General features: G+C 43.6%; 1 protein-coding gene across 2 annotated transcripts in view; it reads left to right on the plus strand.

The window, feature by feature from the left end:
* The window catches only part of SUDS3 (SDS3 homolog, SIN3A corepressor complex component), a 1,220,864-nt gene that overhangs the window by 1,148,116 nt on the left and 47,432 nt on the right, over positions 1–25,316 (plus strand). For both annotated transcript variants that reach the window (XM_044068332.1, XM_044068334.1), the window contains one exon: positions 18,606–18,690. In XM_044068332.1, coding sequence (XP_043924267.1) covers positions 18,606–18,690 — 85 coding nt within the window. The remainder of the gene's footprint in view (positions 1–18,605; positions 18,691–25,316) is intronic.

The raw sequence follows: 25,316 nt of genomic DNA on the forward strand, positions 1-25,316 counted from the left end.
CATCACGTCCTAGATTTTTTGGCAGAACTTTTTCGAGCAGGTTCCTCATCTGCCACCATTAGAATCCAGTAGGCTGCTATCGCTAATTTCCACACCAGCCTTTCAGAAACCAACATCATGTCCCACAAACTTTGTAAAGCCTTTCTTAAAGGGACTATTTTACTTAGGCCCCCGATTAAAGATCCCCCGCCTCCGTGGGATTTAAACCTGATATTAACTTCCTTGATTCTCCCTCCTTTTGAACCTGCGGCCTCCTGTTCCTTAAAATTACTCTCCTGGAAGACTCTCTTCTTAGTAGCCATCACCTCAGCTAGAAGAGTGTCGGAACTTCAAGCCCTCTGTATTCATCCTCCTTATCTTGTATTTCACAAGGATAGAGTTTCACTCAGGACTAATCCTTCCTTTTTACCCAAAATACCTTCCGAGACAAACCTGAATCAGGCTATTGATCTTCCTGTCTTTTTTCCTAACTTTTCGAACAGAGCTGAACAAAAGTTGCACCAATTGGACGTTCACAGGCAATTACATTTTTATTTGGATAGGACTAAACAAACAAGAAAATTGGACCAACTCTTCCTGTCCTATGCTGAGGGCAAGCAGGGCCTGCCAATTTCTAAAGTAACCTTATCTAGGTAGTTGGCCTCTATTATTACTTTGATTTATCAACTGAGACATAAAGAACTCCCTACAAAACCAAAAGCTCATTCCACCAGAGCATTAGCTACGTCGGTAGCTTTTCAGGCAAGACTGCCAATGGAATCTGTTTGTGCTGCAGCCACATGGGCCACTCCTCATACTTTCATTTCACATTACAAGTTGGATATGACCTCCAGGAGTCGAGCTGATTTTGATTCCACTGTGCTCAAGAGTCTGTTCCGATGAGCCACCCAGGGCTAAGGTGCTAGGGACGCTGTTCCATCCAGCAAGAATGAAGGCGAGATAGACAACTTAACATTAAGAAGTTATGTACCTACCATAATGTTCCATGTTAGTTGTCTTCTTCTCGCCTTCTTTCTTGCGTCCCACCCTCCATCCCCCTAGCCTGGACAGACCAAGAAGAATCCATTTTGAGGCCTTCTTCCTCTGGTTGACTCTTTTCTAGCTTATGTCCTCCTCTGTTTTTAGCACTGTAGGTAAACCTTGTAGTTTTGGACAGGTGTCTCCAAAAATTTGTTTTTTCCATGGTGTTAGCTCTGCCAAACGATATCTGGGTATCTGACGCCTAGCATTGTGGGATATGGGGAGGCCTCGAGCCGGTAAATAGCTCTTGAGCTTTAGTAGAAGGCCGAGTCGGACCCGAGGATCAGCTCCGAACCCCATTCAGCAAGAAAGAAGGCGAGAAGAAGACAACTAACATGGAACGTTATGGTAGGTACATAACTTCTTATTTCGTGACGTCACCGCCGCACAGACTGCTGGGTGTCTTTGGGCTGTGATGCCTTTCCCCTATCTAGACTGCTGAGAAAGCAGTCTGAGAGCGTGTGCGCATGCGTACACTTCCAGGAAGTTATAGTTTTTAATTTTGTGTTTCTCTGTTCTATTTTTATTCATTTTTTAGGTGGTAGGGCTGCAATCCTGCAGTCCTATAGCACGAGCCGCCCCTGGAACATAGTACAATTGCATAAGGTCTACTTACCTGTAACAATAGATGTTTGAATTCTTCAATGTCTCAGTGGCAGCACCCAACTGCCATCCGCCATATTGTGCTAAGTTGAGGTGGGTTTCAACCTTTTTGATTTGGTTGTTGGATTTAGTTTTTATATGGTATTCTGAGTGGCTGCAGATTTACTATTTCTAGATGATTCTGGCTTCCGATACTTTTCTTTTTTTGTGGAAGCAAAAAAAGCCTGATCAGTCACTTCCTGTGAGAGCTGAAAGCTTTCCTGTCCGGAAATGCTATGCTAATCAGCTGTCACAGTAAAAGTGAGGGAGGGGTGTGTGAGCTTTTGAAAGTTAGCCAGTATGGCTTTACCTTGGCAGATAACCCAAAATGCTACTAAGGCAGTCAACCATTCAAACATCTACTATTACAGATAAGTAGGGCTTGCACAACTGTGCTTTCTAATGATGAGCATAGTACAGTAGATGTTTGAATAGATCATTGCTGCAGTAGCCACACCCTCCATCCATCCCCCTATATTAACTATGTTTATGCTAGGGTGTTGAATTTTTATTATTTGGAACTTAATTGGCAGAGTTGTAGCCTCTTTCTTATGAGACAAGAACGCTCTGAAGTTTTGACACTTCAGCTACTAATTCTATCCTGTTTCCCTCATGTAGAGTAGTGGCTAGTACATGTGGAAGGTGCCCTAAACTCTGGAAGCTGGCTGGCTGGTCCGATCCTTGGCAGCACGTCCCATATAGCTGTCAATCTATTTCAGCAGTGATGTATTCACACATCCACTGTTAAAAGTTTACTTGCACAACTGTCCTTTCTCCAGGCAGAGGAAAATTGAAACTTGTGGCATTTTGCAGAACCTCCTTCACTGCTAATTTTTTTTTTTCAGTCTTGTACGTGTTGTAGTTTTTTTTTTTTTTCCAGAATATGTCTGAAAGTGAGCATCAGGATGGAAAGTTCCTTGTTTGTTACTTGTGTATCAGTGAGAGAGAGATGATGCCCATTAGGTGCAAAGCACTCTGGCGGTTAATCATCTGTCTGTTTGCAGACAGGCATTGGATCCCTTGTTTTGATATTGTCTTCACTTGCTGATTCATTCAAAACATTTTGATTTAATGTTCAGGTGTCATATGAAATGATGGAAAGGTTTTGCTGAGCAGTTGTGCGTTTTTCCCATGTTTTCTTGATACCCAGTAATCCTACCATATCCTATTGCATAAACAAAGAGGAGGACCACCTTAGATTGTAAACATGAACACTGACCATGACATGATTATCTTTATTGATTCTTTTTATCTTAGTTGAAATGTCCTTACATTTGATCCAGGTAGCATATTACATAGCCCAGTGAGTTATACATATGTTTAATGTGCCCTTACTAGGAGGTTATTGGGTTGTGAGGCTGTAGTGTATGTTATATGGGCTTTTATGGACTTTCAGGTCTGGCTTTGTTCAGTTTTAACCTCAGTTATTTTGTCATTATAGACCTGTTTGCAGTCCTGTGGTAATTGTATGTATGCAGTGTGCTGTAGTCTGTGTGAGGTCTGTGGGCTGAAGAACACAACAGGAGTTGGATTTGGTGGTTGAGATGGGGAAAATCAGATATACTCACCATGTTCACAAACAGTTAGTCCCTTTGGCCTCACAGAAAGAAACAACATTTTTTTCAGTATTGGTCTACAACTTCCAAAACTCCAATAAAAGAAACATTGTGATAATGTTGTAAAACAAATAGTAAAAAAGAAGCTGACAGTGTAAGTAAACAAAACAACAAAATGATATCCTGTTTCACTTTGGTCAGTTAGTCTATAGATGAGTTTGACTTCCTTGTATATTTTGTGTCTTGGTTATTCCATTATCAAGGTTAATATTTTCTGCCACCTCACTACATCACATTCTTGTAGATGGTAATAATTGTAACCACAGACTTGGTCTTTCATGGCAGCTCCTTAAGGGGGCTCTGGGTCTTGGCCTACCTTCAAAGAACCCTTCTCCTTGTCAGGACTTCAGTTTCGTGATTGAGAGGTTTGTCCAATCTTTCTTTTAGTTGGCTGGTTTAGATGGCTTGAAGCTCATCTCTTGGAAGATATTGTGGGTGGAAGGTACTGGTACCCATATTATTTCAAGACTGTGTTATCTTATTTTGTAAGAAAACTGTTTGGCTCTTCACAAGGAACTGGTCCACTGTAGGGACTACCCTATGCTTCTTTCCATTAGTAATGAAGTTGTCCTTAATCCAGTCTATTCCTCTTCCCCATTTTCTTTCCAGAAAACTAAATCCAGACAAAGAGAAACCTACATGTTCTTGATTTGCATCAGAAGATAGTGCCTGATTTCTGGAGGATGACCCAGTTTTTCATTATTGCTCTAAGATTAAAGTAGGTCTAGGTGTGACAAAGCTGACCTTATGCAAATGGATTGATAAACTGCATTACTTTACGTCATCAAGCAACAAGCATCCCTCTGGCTAGTATGGTCAAAGGCTCTCATCCAGGAGGATGTCTGTTTCCAGCATCTGTCCCTCCACTCGTCAGTCTGACTGCCCCAGAAACTCCTCTGCCATCATTCTATTGCATTTGACGCATTCATTCCTCTTGCTGTGAGAGATGGGATCCAGGCCCACACCAAGACAGGCTGACAGTCCTACAGTGCATTTGTTTTATGCCCAAAGGACTCACTTAAACCTCCCTAACTCAGTAACAAGGTCAGGCCCATCCCTTCTTGTGGCTAGAGCATTTATTCCCTGATGGGTGCTTACCAACCCCATCTACCTATTATGAGAATCTAGTGGTAGAGACAGACCAGTCTGAAGGACTAGTTGACTTTCCTAACTCCCACTGTCTGTGGCCACAGTGTGAGATTTACTGTAGCTCCTGACAGCAGGAACAATCATGCTTTTGCACATAATGTTTCCTAGTAAGCTACATGCAAACTTTTCTAGGGTCATTGGTGTGAGAGATACAGTTAGACTCATGCTGATCTCACCAGTGCAGCAGATTTATGCACCCTCCCTTCTGAGTTGCTAGTTAAAATCCGGTTGTTTAGAGTGCAGTTATGACTTCATCTGTCAGCACCATGGAGCTGGGTTCCATTGCCAGTGCCTGTTTTATTTTGCTCTTTTAACCCCGCTTGTTTCTCCGTCATTGACCCCTGTGAGCCATTTGGCCTGTTTGTTCCCATCTCTGGAATGAGTGTTGATCAGGAGGAGCCAGCCTTTGTATTAGTTTTTGGATATTTTTTTTTGTGCCCTCAAAGAGGGCTGTGCAATGGGCTAGTGATGAAAGACATCCCCTCACTTCCACAAGGGATGTTCCCCCCAAGCAACTCTGCCCCCTCCACAAAGCATAAATGATGGTCTTTCTGGTCTCCCCAGTTCCCCATTGAGATCATACTGGCCAGTGTAGTCCTTGGAGTGCACACAGCCATTCCCACTACTCCACAGAAGAGGTGAGTGAGCCATGGGCCTCATTCTTCTCCCTGCCGTACGTGGATTCTCCATTGCCAGGGCTACTGATGCAATGTTGGTCACTGGTTCACACTCAAGATTCATTTTCTCTGTGCTGCAGAGTCAGGTGTCCACTGCTTGTTTTAAGTAATTTGTCTTTTTGACATTTTACTGTCATGGCCACTTGGTCATTGATTTATACCCTTGCCCAACATTATTACCTGGGACATGATTCTAGAAATCAGACTCTTTTTTTTTTTGCACCTTATTGTACAGATCTCTGTCTTCTGAGCTGTTGCTTTCAGGCCTTTCTTTTGTTCTTGCCTTCCTGGGAAGATTTTGATTATCTTTGAAATTGTTCCCAGCAATAACACATTGCAGAGTACCTTAGAGTCCAGCCTTTAAAGATATATGACTGCATATATCATTTTATCATCAAGAAGGCCCTTTACATTCAATATTTATTCCTATTGATCCTCTTGTTTCTACTGAGCCTTTTTGCTTGCCTCTACAGATGAGTTTTCCTACAAGTTGGGCAAATTATATAGTTTTCCATTCTTGTTTATATTTTGTAAGCGTGCTTATGTGTTGTCATAATGTTCAGACTATGAAATTCAAGATCCAAGCGAAACTTTCTAGCCCATTGGGTGATACATCAGTGTGGCAAAGAAGGGGCTCTCTCAGATCTTTTTGCAGATCAGCTGATACAATCAGTACTCATTTCTGTTGTTCAGTTACAGCTTTGGAAGATGTCCTTCCATATCACTGTTGCAGTATTCTTCATAACAGAGATCCCTTGCCAAAGGCAGCCTGACGTCCGGCCAGTATACCAAAGCCTTTAGGTTGTAATGGGTACACCGTACATCACACGTATGCTCCCTGTGCACAGCATAGGGCATAAAGTTGGCATCCAGACATACCATCCTCATAACTTCTTTGTTGCCAGTCCAAACACCATCTTCGATTGTCAGTCAGAACACTCATTAATCTGCTGGTTTCTACCACTTCAGATAAGTGCCCCATTGTTTTTTTATTTTCTTAGCTTTGTTTTGCCTTGTTTCTGGTTGTTGGGTTTCAGGTCAGCCAGAAAGGGGAAATGCCAGTGCAGGAGACAGATTCCCCATAAAGATAGTCACTAGCAGGGTTTGCTCTGCTTAGGTGCTTCCTGCGACCATATGCCCTGTGAGATCTGGCAAGCTTTAGTCCCTAAGATGCTGTATAGTTGGCTTTCTTCCCTTGTGATTTACTTAAGCACCAAAGATTTAAACTGTTGGCTAAAGAAGGATCTTCCCGGCTTGAGGTCAGCTGAAGTGAAGAAAATGACCAAGAAAACTATGTTAGATTCTTTGGTTGTGTCACCTGCACTGGATGTTTCTTTGTAGGCTGATGAAAGCCCGGAGGATCATCTTGTTTCTTTCTTGGATTCCTTTGCCACCACCACTTCGGAGGCTGGCATGGATCAGACTCCACGCATGTCAGTAGAAGTATTGCACACGTCCACTTCAGAAGTGTATGGGGAACAATGGCTGGTTATTAATGGAAGGCCTAGGTGTGTTCTTCAAATATTAGTGAGGAAAGAGGTTCCGACTACCATTATAGAGTGTCATCAGGGGTCAGAGCCTCCTAAATTTTTCAGTGCAGACATGCCACTTAAAAAGAAGCAGAAAACTAAATACATTTCACCTGCTCCAAAAGGTCCTCAGAGTGAATGGCAAAACTTCACTCAAGGCCTGTTTAATGCCCTTATGACTCTTAAGCCTCCACAGGAAGTTTATATTCCTGCTCCCCCTTGGTCTTCTATCCCTCTCAAGAGGCCCAGGGAGCAGTATTCCTCTGAATAGGATGCTGCTAATTCTGATAAAGAAACCCTGATATATTCCCCTCAGATTCCTTCGCCACTTGACCACAGTTCAGAGGAAGAAGTCCTGACCCTCCTTTTGAGGAGATTTTGTTTGGTGACACTATTTCCAGAATGATGGAAATTTTCAAATGGGACTTTGTCAGATGTCTGATATTCAGATGAAGTACTATGAGCTTCTATAATTGAAATCTTTTAGGCACTTTGCTGTTTCTCATGATGTCCTTCCATTTCGCTATTGAAGAATTCATAACATTAGAGAACTCCTGCCTAGGGCAGTCCAACATCTGGCCAGTATACCAAAGCCTTAGGTTGCTTTTAGGTACACTGTACAAGGTGATGTGTAGACTTAACATCCTCAGAACTTCTTTGCCACCAGTCCGAATGCCATATCTTGATTGTCTGTCTGAATGCCTATGTTCGGTTGCTGGTTTTACTGAGCCGTTGCAGATAAGTGCCCCATTGGGGTTCCTTTTTTATAGGTCTTTTTGTTGCTTGTGGGGTTTCATGTCATCCAAAACAGGTAAATGCCATTGTGGGATACAGATTCCCAATAAAGACTGCCATGAACAGTGTCTGTTTTGACTTGACGCCTCACATGACTATATGTCTTGTTCCATCTGTCAGGCTTTTGTACCAAAAACTTTGCATAGTAGTCTTTCTTCTTTGACGCTGTATCTGGAGTATCAGTGAGTAAAACTTCTTGTGAAAGATACTATGGAGGGAACTTCCCACCCTGAGGGACTGCTGTCAGGGAAGAAGGCCAAGAAGCCTAGGCGGGAATCTTCCACTGTTCAGCCTCCACTGATGTTTTGTCTCGAGGTGAGTGGATGCCCAGAGGTCCACCTGGCTTTGTTGTTTGATTCCTTTGCTCTGACTGGGTTGGAGGTCGGTGGAGATCCAGCTTTAAGCACGTCCCAGGAGACTTTGCATACATCCATTTCGGACATTCAGGGGAAACCACAGTTGATCATTTCTGAGGGGCCTAGGAGTGTTCCTCAGATTTTAGTCAGAAGAAGTCCTTACTACTATTACTGAATGCCATCCTGGGTCAGAGCCTTCCAAGTTTTATAATGAAGACATTCCATTAAAAATAAATAAATAAACTTGTTTCTCTTGCCCCTAAGGATACACAGAATGTGTCAGACCTTCACTCAGTGTTTGTTTAGTGCTTTGATGGCATTGAAACCTCCTCAGGGTGTTTCTGTTCCAGATTCCCCTTGGTCTTCTACTCCTCTTAAAAGACTCAGGGATCAGGATTCCTCTGAGGATGAGTTGGATTCTGATGAGGCATCCCTTGCTTACTCTTCTCAAATTCCTTCTTCTTTGGCCTATGGGTTAGAGGAAGAGGAAAATGTTTGATGAGTGGATGGGAAATAGGAAATACACCCGAGGGATCACTTCTGTGGCTCTGCTCAACTGGACACAGGAAAATAACTTTCTTGGGTGGTGTAAGCCAGGGAACCTTGTTGGCTAGGCTTACTTAGGCCCTTGGGCCGATAGCCTAGTACCTACCTATGAACCTATAAATCTACCAGTCCTGATACTCCCTTTGAAGAAATTTCTTTTGGGGACACAGTCTCCAGGATGATGGAGTTTTAAAATGGGATTTTGCTCAGGTCTCTGAGATCTATAAGAGGTACTGTGAGTTGCTGCAGATGCAATCCCCTAAACCTTCTGCTGTTCCTCCTGTTTTGGCTGCTTTTTTGGATGTTTTCCAGTGCCTCTGAAGCTTCTGTTTCTCAGCTCCCTGCTCCCAAGAAACCTGATAGGTTTTTTTTAGGGTGCTTAAGGACCGTATATTTTTGAACAAGGGTCCTGCTGATGACTCCTTAGTGGTGTCTGTGGCCTCTGACAAGCCTTCTCAATTGCTTCCTTTGCCCAAGTTGTTAACCTGTGATAAAGAACCATAGAAAGGCTAGGTAAGAAGGTTTACACCTCGGCTACCTTGGCTTTTAAGGCTATTAATTATCAGACCCTTATGTCCAGGTACGTGTTGGCTCTCCTACCTCAGGATTGTCGGGTTATATCCAATTTTCCTGACTCCGAGGGTAAGTTTTCTGCTCTTTCCCTGTTAGGGACTTCCTCACAGGTGGCTCGTCATTCCATCATGTGTAGTTACAATGCAGCAGATGCTTCTCCTAGGTCTGCTGCTTTTGGGTGAGTGATGAGGAGGTGTATTCATGGCTTCAGCTTCAACCTTTACCTGATGATATCAAGGCTACATTGATGGATGCCTCTCTTGATAATAAGCACTTGTTTGGTGAAGCTGCTGATGATTTGTTTAAGTCCCTTCAGGGTAAGAGGAAGGCTTTACAGGAACTCAAACGTAATTGTTTCTCCTATTCCTACATTTCAGAGAAACTATCCCAGTATATGCCAGCCTTTGTTCATAGGCAATCTCACCCTACTCCTAAGGTCAAAAAGGGTGATGAGCGGTCTCCTCCTGCTAAGGCCACTCACACTTTAGTTACTCAGAAGTCTTTCTTCCAGACAAACCAGGTGCTGTCTGACTATCCAATTCTTCCCAGCCACATTCCTCTTGCTCTTCACCTCTCTCTTTCTCTTCCTGTTTGGCTACAGATTACTTAGGAATCGTGGGTTCTGTCCATTATTCACCAGGGGTATTTCATGATGTGGAAATCCCCTTCCCCCTTTTATGGGTATTCCTCAGCCTCCTCAGGAACAGTTTTTCTTGTTTCCAGAGGTGCTTCAGGACCTTTTGACTCTGGGTAATATTCAAGAGGTGCCTGTGCTCAAAGGAGGAGGGAGTTTTACTCCAGGATGTTTTTAGTACCCAGAAAAGAGGGTACTTGGAGACCAGTTCTAGACCTCTCTCATCTAAAGACTTTTCTAAAGGTGCCCACCTTTTGAGTATTGTCCCTTCAGAATTTGTTCCTTCTTTTGCTTCCACAAATTTATATGACGTCTCTGGATCTCAAGGATGCTTATCTCCATATTCCGATCCACCCCCTTTTCAGGAAGTGTTTACGTTTCTCTGATGATTCCTGCCATTTTCAGTTCTTTGCTTTGCCCTTTGGCATTTCTGCTGCCCCAATTTATTCAGCAAATGCCTCGTTCCTGTGATTACTTTTTGCAGGCTTTAGGGGATCCACTTATTTCCCTACTTGGACAACCTGCTGTTTAGGCATCCTCTCCAGAGATCCTGTTGCAAAATCTCCATTTTGCCATCTCTCTTCTTCAGACGCTGGGGTTTGCAAAAAACTTCAAAAAGTCTTCTCTGACTCCTTCTCAGGACCATGTTTTTCTGAGTTGCAGGATTCAGGCGGTACATTTGCTGGCATCCCTGCCTCCTCCCAAGGCCTTGACCTTAATCTCCTTCTTTCAAACTCTTCTTCTAGCTTCCATTACAGCCAGGAAGTTTCTGAGAGGTCTGGGTTTCATAGCTTCCATCATCCATATGCTCCTTCTGGCCAGACTTCACACGTGGACGTTTAAGTGGTTTCTGAAGTCAAGTTTAGCTTCAACATGGTCATCCCTTAGAATTTATAGATGTTCTTCGTGTTTCACTGTTGTAGTCATTACATTTGGGTTATCTGCTTGCAGGTAGCCCTCAGTCGGCCTGATTAACAAAGTCTTGAGTCCTGTGTCTGTTGCTGTCCCTTCTTCCATGACGTCAGGTCGTCAGGGGTATAAAGCATTTAGCCGTCGCCATTACATCAGTCTTTCTTGCCGTGCGGTGCCCGAAGCAGAAGCAGTTCGCAAGTGCCGGTCGGCCGTCTCCTGAAATTTTCATTTTCGAGTTTCAGAACCAAAGTCTTCAACTAAAAGCTAAGTACCCCGTTGGGGAAACTTTTTCTTGCTACTTACCGATGTCAGTAAAAGTTAATAATTGCGTTACTTGTCGAAAGCAAATACCTCCTAAAGATTTTCATTTGTACTGTATTGCTTGCCTAGGCCCTCACCACGACGTACCTTGCTGTCGGTTTTGTGCTTTATGTAATCAGCACACTATCCGTCATCAGTACATTTTCGCCTCTAAATATTTCAGTTCTCCGTTTAATTATCCAGAAATGTCATCAGTTAGCCATCCGACTACCGGGATACTGAAAAAATGCAAAGATAAAGACAGAGACAGGCTGCCGAGGTCCAAAGCTGCTGATGACACTTCTCCTAAGCAAGTCGCCAGTTCGCCGGTACTCAGTGAGGCGCTTTCGCAGCCCCTGATACCTGCTGCTTCTGATTCGCAGGCCTCTACTAAGACCCATTCAGAGTGTGGTATGCCGCGAGATGCTTCAGCTATGGAACCCGTGGATGTCTCTACCTTGGATGGGTCTGGAGCCGCTGTGCAGGCACAGGCGTCTGAGAGTGTATTCAGGCCTACGGACTTGCATATTAAACCAATGCCTCCTTCTTCTCTTAGGCCTAAATCTCAAACCATGCCTAAAAAAACAACGCCCAGGTCACATGCTTAGGCCTCTATGCCCCAAAAACAAATGATAAGAATGGCTGAAGATCTAATAACTCTAATCAGGGGTAGCCAACCCCCCCCCCTTTCTAAGAGGCCTAGGACTGAAGTGGTTTATGAATCTTCTGACCAGGATTCTGTTTTTTCTGATTCTTCTGATGATCTGGATTTGCCGTTATCTACTTATGAGGATTCTTATGCAGAGGACTCCATTCCCTCTGCTTCCCCTTCAGAAAATGTTTCTTTTGGGGAAACCTTGCATACTCTAAGGGAGCATTTCCACTGGGAAAGCCAGGATTTTTCTGATTCAAAAAAGAGGCTTAGGGATTTCTTACTCCTACCTCAGCATAGGCCTTTAGCTATTCCTCCTGTACTAGACATTGTTGATGATGCCTTTTTGGAATCTAGTTTGGCCCCCGATTCCTTGCCTTCTGCTCCCAGAAAACCAGACAGATACTACAGGGTCCCTGAGTCACACAAGTTCCTTTTCAAAAATCCTATTGTGGATCCAGAGACTATTTCACAGGGGCCCAAGGGCATTAAGGCTTCTACTGCTAAAAATCCTGCTCCTTCTGATGGAGACTCCAGGGCGCTGGATAGATAGGGTAAGAAGGTTTACACTTCTGCAACCTTGGCCATTAGGGCTTTAAACTGCCAGTTTCATATGTTGAAGTATCTGCAACATGTTATTGGATTGCTTAAACAGAAAATTATGTTGATTCCTGACTGTGTGGAAAATAAAGAATTACAGGATTTAATGCATTCTGCTGAACAAGTTGGAAAACATACTTTGCAATGTGGTTTTGATTCATTAGAGGCCTCTTGCAGAGCCGCTGTTACTGGGTCTTTGCTCAGAAGGCATGCTTGGCTTAAGGAACAATCATTGCCTGAACATGTTAAAGCTAAATTGTTGGATGCTCCCTTAAATCAGGACTGCCTGTTTGGCAACAAGGCTGAGGAAGGTCTGAAAAAGATGGAAGATAAAGCTAAATCTATGCAGACTGTTAAAGATTTCTTACAAGTTCAGCCTCCTAGATTTAGTAGGCACTGGCCCTCTGAGAATTGGTCCTTTCCAGCCCCTTCCAGGTCTTCTCAGACCAAACCCAGACACAGCAAAAACCCCAGGTTTCAGTCCCAGGGGACACACAGGACTAAGCAGTGGGGGACCTCCACTTTCAAATCTGGAAGTAATAAGACTTCCCCCTATGGTAAACTGTCTCAATAACTTCCTTTTAAAATTTCCAAGCACTTATCAACTGACTGCCCCTTTGGGGGGAAAGGTTGCTCTTCATGCAAAGAACTGGGAACTCATTACCCAGGACAAATAGGTTTTAAATAGTTTCCCATGGATACAGATTTCACTTCCACACGTTGCCAACACCAAGTGGGTGGCCGGACCTACCCCCAAATCAGTGGGCAGAGGCCCAAAAACAAGTACTGTCTCTTAAGCATGAGGGTTATTGGTACCAGAAGAGGAAAAGGGACAAGGTTTCGACTCGAGACTTTTCCTGGTACCCAGAAAAGACAATTCATGGCGTCCTATCCTGGACCTGTTTACAATAAACACCTTTTTGGAGATTCCAAAATTCAAGATGCTGACTCTTCACCAATTACTTCCTATGCTAGGCAAAGATGCCTGGTTGGCAACACTAGATTTAAAAGAAGCATACCTGCACATCCCAATCAGGGAATCTTGCAGAAGATACCTACACTTCAAAGCAGGCTACACGTACTGTCAGTTCTCTGCACTGCCCTTTGGCTTATCTACTGCTCCCAGGGTATTCACAAAGTGCCTAGCTCCAGTTATTGCATTTTGCAGGCATAGAAATATTCAAATATACCCATAACTGGACAATTGTCTAATTCAGGCAGAAAGCCAGGACATATTTTTGAATCATCTGGCCTTTGTACAGAGGGTTCTAACTTGTCTGGGGTACATCATAAACGAAAAGAAATCACACCTGGTACCCTGTCAACAAATTATATTCCTGGGAGCAAGCTTGAATACAACTTCCCAGATGGCCTACCTCACAATTTCAAAACAAATTCATTTGACAACCTACTTCAAACAAGTGGCCACAAAAAACCTGCTATCTGCAAGACAAATTCTGCAAGCCTTGGGATTTATGGCCTCTTGCATTCTTCTAATTCCATATGCAAGACTGCATATGGGGAAACTACAGTGGTATCTAAAAAGCCTATGATGTCAACATTCTCAGGATGTAGAAGCAATGATTCCTGTCATACCTTGCCTACGCCTAGAGTTCCTTTGGTGGGCAGAGGCCTGGCACCAAAACAAGGGACTACCTTTCACACCACCCCCTGCTGCCCAAACCTTAACAACAGATGCATCAGACTATGCATGGGGGGCTCACCTGGCAGGAAAGTGCATTCAGGACAAATGGAACCCAAGTCAAATGCACCTGCATATCATTCAAAAAGAAATAATGCTCTGACAGCCTTCAGGGACCACATTCTTCCAGGACAACTAATGGTAAAGACAGACAACACCACTGTTATGTGGTACATAAACAAGCAGGGGCTACACATTCTTATCCCCCCTGCAGACTAGCCATGGCATTGTGGAACACAGCCTTGAGCTACCAAGTGCACCTACAAGCTCAGTTCCTGCCAGGAAAATTAAATACACTGGCAGACGGACTAAGCAGAGACTTCATGGACCCAGACGAGTGGAAACTGGAACCAAGGATTTTCAACATGTTGCCAAGCAAATGGGGGAGCCCAGATATAGACCTGTTTGCTTCTCCCCAGAACTACCAATTGGACAAATTTTGCACAAGGACTCCCCACAAACAAGCCTGGAAAGTGGATGCTCTGTCCTTCAGCTGGAAATACCTATCAGTCTATGCCTTCCCTGCCTTCCACCCCCAGCCACTGCTCTCCAAAGTACTACTAAAAATCAAACAGGACAAACCAAGGATGATTTTGATTGCTCCAGACTGGCCACACCCCCTCCTGCGCAGTGTGTCACGGTTATCCCCATGGCACCTGCCTCAGACTCCTTCCCTGTTGTCTCAGCAGGAGAACCAGATTCTGCACCCTCAGCTTCAAACACTGAACCTTGCAGCCTGGCTAATTACATAATATCTCCTTTACCTTCCCTCAGTAAACCTGTGATGGATATCATTTTAGAGGCAAGGAGGCCTAGCACGAGAAAATCCGATGCAGAAAAATGGATAAGATTCTGTGCCTGGAACCAATCTCAAGGGATAAGCACAGCAGCGCCCCATTTACCTCAGATTTTACAATACTTAACTGAGATGCTTCACAAGGGCCTGTCTTTTTCCTCCATTAAAATCCACGCCTCAGCCATTTAAGCTCATTATAACACAGAACCACGCCTCTTCCCTCATCCGCTGCTCAAGTAGTTTGTCAGAGGGGCCAAAAATTTGACACCACCCAGGAGAGCTCCAACCCCAGCCTGGGACCTTAACTTTGTTTTGGAGAAACTCACTCTACCTCCTTTCGAGCCAGCTGCCACTGCAGATTTAAAATTACTTTCTTGGAAAACAGCTTTCCTTTTAGTAATCACTTCAGCTAGAAGGGTATCTGAATTACAGACCCTTATGGCAGTGGAGCCTTTCATCATCTTTCATGCGGACAAGGTGTCTCTCAGGACCAATCCATCTTTCATGCCCAAGGTGGAATCCAGTGTGGCTCATGGAAAACCTATCCCCCAGGGGATCAGACCTCACTCCACTAGGGCTGCATCTACCTCTACAGCCTTTCTCAGAGGCGTCCCTACCAGGGACATCGTAGAAGCTGCTACCTGGAGTTCTGTACATACTTTCACCAAGCATTATCATTTGCCAATTTTCTCTAAATCCAGTGCTGGCTTTGCCACTGCAGTCTTGCAGGGCCTTATAGCTGGTCCTAATGCTATTTGAATTCCTCCTCCCAACCATAGCTTTGGGAATCTACCCAAATGTAATGACTGCAACAGTGAAACACGAAGAACATAGTACAGTTGTGTACACTTACCATAAATGTAGATGTTCGAGTGTATTCACTGTAGCAGTCCTGGTTTACCCTCCCTCCAGCCGCCTAACTTCTTTTGGCTGTACCTCTACTTTCCTTTACTATGCTTAAAAGCCTTTTTGGTGTATTTGCTTTTTTGTTGCAGGTATATCATTGTCCTTTTTAATTGCTCCCCATTGGGGGGCACCTGTCATCTGGGGCAAGAAAAACTGATGTAATGGCGTCGGCTGCATGCTTTATACCCCTGATGACCTGACGTCATGGAAGAAGGGACAGCAACCGACGCAGGACCCAAGACTTTGTTAATGAGGCCGACTGAGGGCTACCTGCAAGCAGATAACCCAAATGTAATGACTGCAACAGTGAATACACTCTAACATCTACATTTATGTTAAGTGTACACAATTGTACTTTCCTCTTTTACCTTGTCTCAAGAAGGAACTCCACTGGTGGATCCAGCAGTTGTCCTTAAATACAGGGCTCCCTTTTCATCCCCCTCTTCCATCTCACGAGCCATTCACAAATGCTTCAGACGTGGGATGGGAAGCAGCTTTTGGCTTCCTAAAGGTACAGAGGGTCTAGTCTCCTCTTCAACACAAGGAGAACATCAGTGTCAATGAGATGAGAGCCCTTCTGCTGGTTCTTCAGACTTTTCATCCTCTTTACAGACAACAGCACAACATTGTGGCAGACACTCTGCACAGGTCCTTAACTCAATCCCATGAATAGATGCTTCTTCACAGGGATGTGTTTCTGGACATTGTCCACCAGTGGGGTACTCCTCAGAACGATCTGTTTGCCTCCCCTCTGAACAGACAATTTCCTGTAATTTATGCCAGACTCCCATGCTGTCTGGCCTGGAAGGTGGAAGCCCTCTCTTTTTCTTGGAAGGGGATTTTTTTTAATGCCTTCTCTCCGCTTCCTCTCATTCCGAACATCCTTCTCGAGATAAAACAGGATGCTCCCAAAATCTTGTTGGTGATTCCCTTTTGGCCCAGACAACATTGATTCCCTCCTCTTCTGCATGTTGCCAAGGGTAGTAGTCATGTTACTTCACAGGCTGAGCCTACTAACACAACACAAGGGATCTCTCATTCATCCTCACCTATCCACTCTTCAACTGACATTGTGGGTGGTAGGGTTTGATCCCCCATAGACACTTTTTTTTTTCTGAGAACGTACTTTGGGTCCTGCAGGAGACTAGAAAGCCCACTACTAGGAAATCCTACTTATCCAAATGGAAGAGGGTTTCTGTTTGGTGTCTTTCTCTTAACTTGGAACCACTTACTGTATATATTCCTTTGTTTCTTTCTTTTTTTGTGTGAATTTGTCAATGCTGGGTAGGCGTATTCTTCTGTTAAGGCCCACCTATCAGCTATCTCTGGTTGTCTGACTTTGACTTCCCCTTTAGCCTCCAGATTTGAGGCCAAACAGTTTTTTAAAGGTATCCTTCACATTAGGCCTTCCAGGAAGCCTGTCCCTCCTTCCTGGGACCTTAGAAGAATTGACTCGGACTCCTTTTGACCCTGCTGCTTCATCTTCCTTACGGTATTGTTCTTGGAAGACTGAGCTTCTTTTGGCCCTTACTTCTGCCAGATGGCTGTCTGAGCTGCAAGCCCTTATGGCTATTCCTTCTGTTTTAGTTTTCCAGAAGGACAGTGTGCCCCTTCCTACTAATCCTTCTTTTATGCCCAAGTTGTTTGAGTTGCCTTTTAATTAATCTGTTCATTTGCCCATGCTTTCCCTTCTCTGTAGTCTGCTAGTGAGAAGGTTTTGCACACCATGAATTTGCATGGACAGCACCGATATTATTTGGATAAGACTAAAGGTTTTCATAAATCTGAACAGCTTTTTGTTTCTTTTCATCCTAGGTCTTTAGGTGTGGCTGTTACCAAGCAAACCATTTCTTCTTAGATATCTGAAGACTTTCCATGGGAAGACCTTCTTTCCTTTGTTAAGGGTCATTCTACTAAGGCTGTAGCTTCTTCTGGTGCTTTTTTTCAAAGGTTTGGATGCTAATTCTATTTTTGAGGCAGCTATCTGGATTATGCATACCTTTACCAAGCACTTTAAGTTGGATGTAATTTCTAGGCCAGAACTGGCTTTGCTGGCACCATTTTCCATGGCTTCTTAGAGGGCTCTGCTGGACCTTCCTCCTCCCAGTCTTCTTCCTGAGCTGCTGCACTCTTCCTATTGTAAGGAATACTGCAACAGCAGTATGGAAGGACATAGTACAGTTGTGTAAAATCTTACCATAACAGTAGATGCCCTTCTGTTCACCCCCCCCCCCCCGGTTCTTTTTCCTGCTGAATGTGCTTGTTACCTACAAGTATCCTTGCACTGTCATTCCTACTGGGGCTTTTCAGTTCTGAGGATGGTACGTCTAGATGTCATCTTTATCTCCTATGCTGTGCGTGGGGAGCATGTGTGTAATGTACGGAGTACCCATTACAACCTAAAGGCTTTGGTGTATACTGGCCAGACGTCAGGCTGGGCTTGGAGGAGATCCCTATTGTAAAGAATATTGCAACAGTGAAGAGAAGGACATCTACTGTTATGGTAAGATTTTACACAACTGTACTTTCTCACAGTATTTGCTTTATTTAGGCTTTCTGATGATTGTGATGTATTTTTTTTTTATTTTCATAAAATATGGCATTTGATGTTTAACCACTGAAAAGAACATTTCACATTTTTGGTTCATGCTGAAGTTTAAGTAAAATATGCTAAAATATTTGAGTTAAATCTGAAAAACATAGTATTTGTTAGCAAGCACATGATTTTCATTTAGCTCTTCCTTTGAGGTGCTTATTGTACCCCTTTGAACATGTCATGTATCAGTTTTCACATCTCTTCTAAAATTAAATTATGTATTTGTGCTGTACAGTTATTGGATGAAAATAAAATTACACCTTCCCTTACAAAAGCATTAGTTCATAAAATGTTTAGTAGATGTTTATATTCAGAGGTCCATTTAAAAGTAAGTGTTGCATTTTGGATATCTGTCATGCATAGTATAGCCTATTTCAGAATAGACCACCACCACAAACAAGATGCTGATTTTTTTCTTTCTCCTTAAGAAATATATAACATGTACATAATAACTAGATTGTGTGCATCAGTGCTTGCATTTACCATTTTAACAGCTTGATGGTTCTGCAATATATTTAAGTACCAGACTTGTGTGACCCATGCTTCACGACAAATTAATATTTTACTTTTATGGTCTCTCTCTGTGCTTTCCTCTTTTGAGCAGGTATCACAAGAGTCAAGCAATTTATTTGGAATCCAAGGACAATGCAAAAATTAGCTGTGTGATTAGCTCTGTGGGAACAAATGAGGTGAGTAGGAGTGTGTCTATCAGTGACCATTAGGAACTACATTTGTTGTGTGACTGCTTGTGGCCTTTAATGATGATTGAGTCTCTGATGCTTGGCTGTTGAACTCAAGATGGTTGTTAGTACTACAGATCAGGGGACTTGTAGACTTGTAAAGAGTAAGAATCATAGTCAGATGCTATAGCAGAGGTGAAAGTGCACCACAGTACTCTCTGGCTTGCTGATTTCATTGTGGCAGTTCATAGTTTGGAATCTTTCAGGAAGCGAAGGTGGTGACATAAAAAATGGTACTTCCCTCTGAGACAGCAGACTCAGTTAGCACTCATTGGTGCCTATGTCTCATTCCTACCTAAGTTGGAGTGCTGCTTCTCAGGTTTTGCTTCTTCCATTTTGTTTGACATTGTATGCTCTCTATCAGTGCATTTTGTTAAGAGTAGAAGGAGTACTCCATAGATGTCCTTCCATATCACTGTTTCAGTATTTTTTACCAAAGGGATTCCATGCCAAAGGTTGCCCAACGGCCAGCCAGTATACCAAAGCCTTAGGATTTTATAGATGTTGTACGTCACACTTATGCTCCCCACTCAAAGCTTAGGGCATAAAAGTGACGTATGGATGTACATACCTCAGAACTTCTTTGCCACCAGTCTGAATGCCATCATTGATCGTCCGTCTAAGCGCCTTCTCTGCTGGTTATGAGCTGTGTTTCAGGTAAGTGCCAAGTTAGGGTTTCTTATCTTTTATTAGGAGGCAGATTCCCCATGAGGATCATCACGAGCAATGTCTCTTCTGTTTGGGTGCTTCTCACAACCATATGCAGTGCTCTGTCTGCCAAGCATTTGTCCCAAAGGCCCCATGTTGTTGATTCTTCTCCTTCTCCATTTACCTGGAGAGCTAGCATCTTAAGTTGTTGGAGCAGGGTTGCTGTGGCAGAAACCTTATGTTGCGAAGGTCAGTCACCTGCCAAGAAACTCAAGTCTAATTCAGCTGCTGTCCCACCTCCCCAGACATCTCTCTCGAGGCTGGTGAATGCCCAGAGGATTACCAGTTTGTTGTGCTGGATTCCTGTGCTGTGACCTTGTTGGAGGCTGGTATGGATCTGACTTCTTGCATGTCCTCGGTGGTTCTACAGACATCCACTTTGGATGTTGAGGGGGAGTCTCTGCTGATTATTTCAGATGGACTGAGGGGGATGCCGCAGATGCTTGTTTGGGAGAAGATTCCTACTAGGTTGGTCGAGTGTAGGCAACAGTGTGAACCTCCTAGGGTATTTAGGGCAGATGTCTTTCAAAAGAAAAAAACAAGCATTTTTCTCATGCTGCTATATATCCCCAGCATGAATGGCAGGATTTTACCCAGGAGTTGTTTAATTGCATTGATGGCCTTAAAGCCTCTCCAAGGAGTTTCTCTGCCTGCTTCCCCTTGATCATCTACCCTACTCCAGAAACCAGGACTCCTCTTGAGAGGATTTAGATTTTGGGGAAGAATATTTGGTTTATTTCTCTCAGATCCCTTCTTCCTTGGATTATGGCTCTGAGGAGGAAGAATCTATTAGCCCAGATTTTCCTTTGGAATAACTGCTTTAGGGATACCATTTCTCATATAATGGTACATTTTTAATGGGGCTGTTCTCAGGTTTCTGACATTCAAAACAGGTATGAGCTTCTCCAGATGGAGTCCACTAAGCTATCTGCTGTAGCTCCTAGGTACCCTTTCAGCAGCCTCTGTGGCCCCGGATTTTCAACATCCAGCCCCCAAGAAAAATGATGATTGTAAGTTCCTATACAAATGCCCTTCTGCTAACCTTGTGTTTTGTCTGTATGTTCTGACGTACCCTCTAAACTTTTGTCTTCAACTAAACTACTTCCTTCAGACAAGGACAGTAGAGCTGTTGAACAATTAGGCAAAAAGGTATATACTACTGCCACCTTGGCCTTTCAGGCTGTTAATTACCAGGCCCATATGACCACGTGTCTTTTAGCCCTTCTTTTTCAGGCTTCCCAGGCAATCTCTGACCTCCTTGATACTGAAGGGAAGGCTTTGGCCCTCTCTTTACTGGGCTCTACATCTCAGGTAGCTCTCCACTTTGTTAGCTGTAGTTATGATGCAGCTGATGTCGCCTCTAAGGCTGCAGCCTTTAGTTCTGTTTTGAGACATTACTCTTGGCTTCATCTCCAACCTTTGCCTGATGATATTAAGGCTAAATTATTGGATGCTGTTGACAATAAGAGTCTTTTTGGCTTTGCTGCTGCTGCTGAGCTTTTTAAGTCCCTTCAGGATAAAGGTAAGGCCTTGCAGGAATTGAAGCATGTTTTTCTGTCTCCTATTCCCAAGTTCCAGAGGCATTATCCATAGAAATATGCCTTTGTTCGCAGACAACCTTGCCCTCCTCACAAAGGTAAGTAGGGTTCTTGATGGGTTCATCCTAAGTCTACTCAGACTCCTATTTCTCAGAAGCCTCCTTTTCAAGGCAAGCCAGGTTCTGTCTGACTGTTTGCTTCACCTTTTCTTGAGTCAGGTTCCGTTATCCCTTCATCTTTCCCTGTCCCTTCCCAATTGGTGAAAGGTCATTCAAGACTGTTGGGTTCTGTTCATCTTTATCGGTGGTACTTCATGATATGGAAATCCCTTCCTCCTTTTCTAGGTATCCCTCAACCTCCTTAGGAGCAGCTTTCTTTCTTCCCAGAACTGCTTAGTGGGCCTTTTGGAAAAAGACAGCATTCAAGCTGTGCCCTCTTCCCAAGAGGAGAAGGGGTTTTATTCCAACACCACAGGTGCAGCACTCATTACAGTTCGACTCGTCAACTCTCAAATTTTTACAGTGGTGTTTTGAAACTTTGACAAGAGGTTCCTGTGTTATTGGGTTTTGCTTTCCAGTGAATTAAGTTTTGGTTTGGCTACAATTTGGATTTTTCAAGAATGGCTAGTAAAACCTATTAATTTTTCTCTGTGTGTGTGAAGATATCTGTCATTTTTGCTACAGTTCGTGTTTTTGCACTACTGCGTGGAGTCTCCATTCCATATTCAGGGTACCTGTGGACTTCTTAGTGATTTTTGGTGCCTTGGCGTACTTTTTGTTTTTTTTTAAATCTATGAGCCTATTTATAACCCTTCTTGTGGCAACAGGTATAAGTGTAGGGCTACCATACACATAGTCTCTTGTCAGCTGTTTCTCAATCCAGGACTTTGTTTTTAGCCCCCAGTCCCCTCTCAGGAACTTTTCTTTGATGCCTCAGACACAGGATGGGGAGCCTCTTTCTGTTCCCTAAAGGTCCAGGGTCTCTGGCCTCCTAATCAGAGGTCAGACTAGATCAACATAAAGAAGATGAGAGCTGTCCTTTTCATCCTACAGGCATTTTACACCCTCTTTCTTCTAGGGCCTCTCAAAGTCTTCACAGATAATATCACAGTGATGTGGTATATCAAAAAACAAGGGGGGACATAGTCCTACCTTCTTTGTGGACTGGCTCTTCAGGTTTGGGTTCTAGCTGTTCAGTATCAAGTGACTCTTCAGGCTGTATACATTCATTCAGAGAAAAACATAATGGCAGACTCCTTGAGCAGGTCTAGTATTCAGGCTAATGAATGGATACTTCACAAAGATGAGTTTTTGGACAATGTCCATTGGTGCGGTACTGCTCAGGTAGAGGTGGATGTCCTTCCATTTCACTGTTGCAGTATTCTTAACATGAGGGATCCCCTGCCAAGGGCAGCCCACTGTCCAGCCAGTATAACAAAGCCTTTAGGTTGTTAATGATATGCCGTACGTCACATGTATGCTTCCTACACAAGGTGACGTCCAGGCATATCATCCTCAGTACTTCTTTGCTGCCAGTCCGAATGCCATCTTTGATCATCAATCTGATCGCTCAAGTTGTTGCTGGTTTACCTAGCCATTCAGATAAGTGCCCCATTGGAGTTTTCTTGCTTGTCCTTTTTTACTTTTAGCATTTGTGTTGTTTCATGTCATTCATAAAGGGTAAATGCCAGTGTGGGAGACAGATTCTCCATAAAAACTGTCACGAGCAGTGCTTGTTTTGTTTAGGTGCTTCTCACTACCATAACTCCTGTACTATTTGTCAGGCTTTTGTTCCATAGATCTTACGTAGTCGTCTTTCATCCCTCTCTATCTTGAAAACCAGCATTTAAAACTTTTAGCAAAAGATGCTATGGAAAGTACTTCCTGACATGGGGGTCAGCCATCTTTGAAGAAGAAGGCCAAAAAATTTAGGTCAGCTTCTTCGGCTGTGCCCCCTAGACCAGATGCCTCTCTCTTGAACTGGTGAAAGCTTAGAGGATTGTCTGGTTCCTGGGTTGGATTCCCCTGCTGTGACAAGTTTGGAGGCCAGCATGGATCCGGCTTCTCACACCTCCTTGGAGGCCTTGCAGATGTCTGTTTTGGACGTTCAGGGGGAACCTTAGCTGATTATCACCAAAGGGCCTAGGGTGGTTCCTCAGATACTGGTGAGGGAGAAAGTCCCAACTACAATTATTGAATGTAGGCTGATGTCAGAGCCTGCTATGTTTCATAAGGCAGACGTCCCTTTAAAAAAAAGAACCAAAAGACAGAACATATTTCTTCTGCTCCTAAGCACTCTCAAAGTGAATGGTAGAATTTTACACAGGGTTTGTTCAACATTGTTATGGCCTTAAAACCTCCTCAGGCGTCTCTGTCTTGGCTCCTCCTTGGTCATCCCCTCCCCCAGAGATCTAGGGATCAAGATTCCTCTGAAGAAGAAGAGGATTCTGAAGAGGAATCCCTTGCCTATTTTACCCAGATTCCTTCTCCTTTGCATTTTGACTCTGAGGAAGAGGAGTCTGCTAGTCCTGAATTTCCTTTGGGGCTACCATTGCTAGGATGATAACATTCTTTAAATGGAATTGTTCCCAAGTGTCTGAAGTGCAGAAGGAGATAATACGAACTCCTTTAAATGGAGTCTCCTAGACCCTCTGCTGTTCCTCCTGTTTTGGTTGCTTTATAGGATGCCTTTTCTTCTGCATCTCAGGCCTCAGACTTTTAGCCCCCTGCTCCTAAAAAAATGGATTGGTTTTATAAAGTGCCTGATGAATGCAAATTCCTTTATAAGTGTCCATCTGCTGACCCTTCGGTGGTCTCTCTGGCTTCTGGCAAGCCTTCTAAATTACTGCTTTCTGCCAAGCTTCTTCCTTCTGATAAAGACAGCAGGTCTGTGAAAAGGCTGGATAAAAAGGTTTATATTTCAGCCACCCTAGCCTTTCAGGCTGTTAATTTTCAGACTCATATGACCAGATATGTATTAGCTGCTCTTTCTCAGGCTTCCCAGGTTATTTCTGACCTTCCTGATTTTGAGGGAAAGACTTCTGCCTTGTTTCTGTTAGGGGCTTCTTCAAAGGTAGCTCGCCATTCCATTATATGTTCATAGGTAGGTACTAGGCTATCTGCCCAAAGGCATTTATAAGCCTAGCCGCAATGTGTTGGCTTTCGCCGCCCCCTTAGATTAGTTCCCTGTGCCTCTGCCTTAAATGTAATTATGATGCAGCAGATGCTTCTTCTGCAGCTGCTGCTTCTGACTCTGTGTTGAGGAGGTATTCCTGGCTATATGGCTTCAACCTCTGCAAGTTGATGGATGTTCCTCTGGATAACAAATGTTTGTTTGGTGCTGCTGCAGCTGATTTGTTCAAGTTCCTGCAGGAAAAAGGCAAGGAGTTACACGATCTGAAACATATTTTTATTTTCCCTGTGCCAAAGTTCCAGAGAAACTTTCCCAATAAACCAACTTTGGTTAGACGGTAGTCTCATCATCCACCTTAAGGCAAGAAGGTGGTAGGAGAGTTCCCTCCTCAGAAGCCTTCCTTTCCTGAAAAAACAAGTACTGTCTGACTACCCAGATTCTTCCTATCCACATTCCTCTTTCACATCATCTTTCTCTTCCTGTCTGGTTAAGCATAACCCAGGATTCTTGGGTTCTTTCCATCATTCACCAAGGGTATTTCATGGTTTGGAAATCCCCCCCCCCTTCATCTGCATTCCTCAGCCACCTCAAGACCATTTGAGCTTGTTTGTAGAGGTGCTTCAGGGTCTTTTGATTCAGGGAACTGTTCAAGAGGTTTGAGCTTCCCAAAGGGGGAAGGGGTTTTATTCCAGAATGTTTTTGGTCCCCAGGAAAGAGGGCACTTGGAGACCCATTCTGGATCTTTCTCATCTGAATACATTTCTGAAGGTTCCTTCCATTCGAATGTTGTCACTTCAGACTTTTTCCCTTCTACTGCTTTCTCAGGCTTTTCTAGTTTCTCTGGATCTCAAGGGTGTTTACCTCATAGCCCTATTCATCCCATTTTCAGGAAGTTTTTACATTTCTCTGCTGCTTCCTGGCATTATCAGTTCTCTGCTTTTTCCTTTGGCCTCTCTATTGCCCCAAGAGTATTCCCCAAATGCCCAGCTCCTGTGATTGCTTTTTACAGGCATTCAGGTCTTTCCTTTTTTAGATGACTTACTTATTCAAGCCTCCTTTCCAGAGATTTTGTTATAGCACCGTCTGTGGATGATTGCTCTGCTGCAAAGCCTGGGCTTCACTGTAAATTTTCATAAGTCCTTCCTGACCCATCACTGGATCATGTTTTTCTGGGATGCAGGATCCAGACTGTTCCTA

This window comes from Protopterus annectens, chromosome 4.part0 (assembly GCF_019279795.1).
Source record: "Protopterus annectens isolate FY-2018-M chromosome 4.part0, PAN1.0, whole genome shotgun sequence".
Lineage (NCBI taxonomy): Eukaryota > Metazoa > Chordata > Ceratodontiformes > Protopteridae > Protopterus > Protopterus annectens.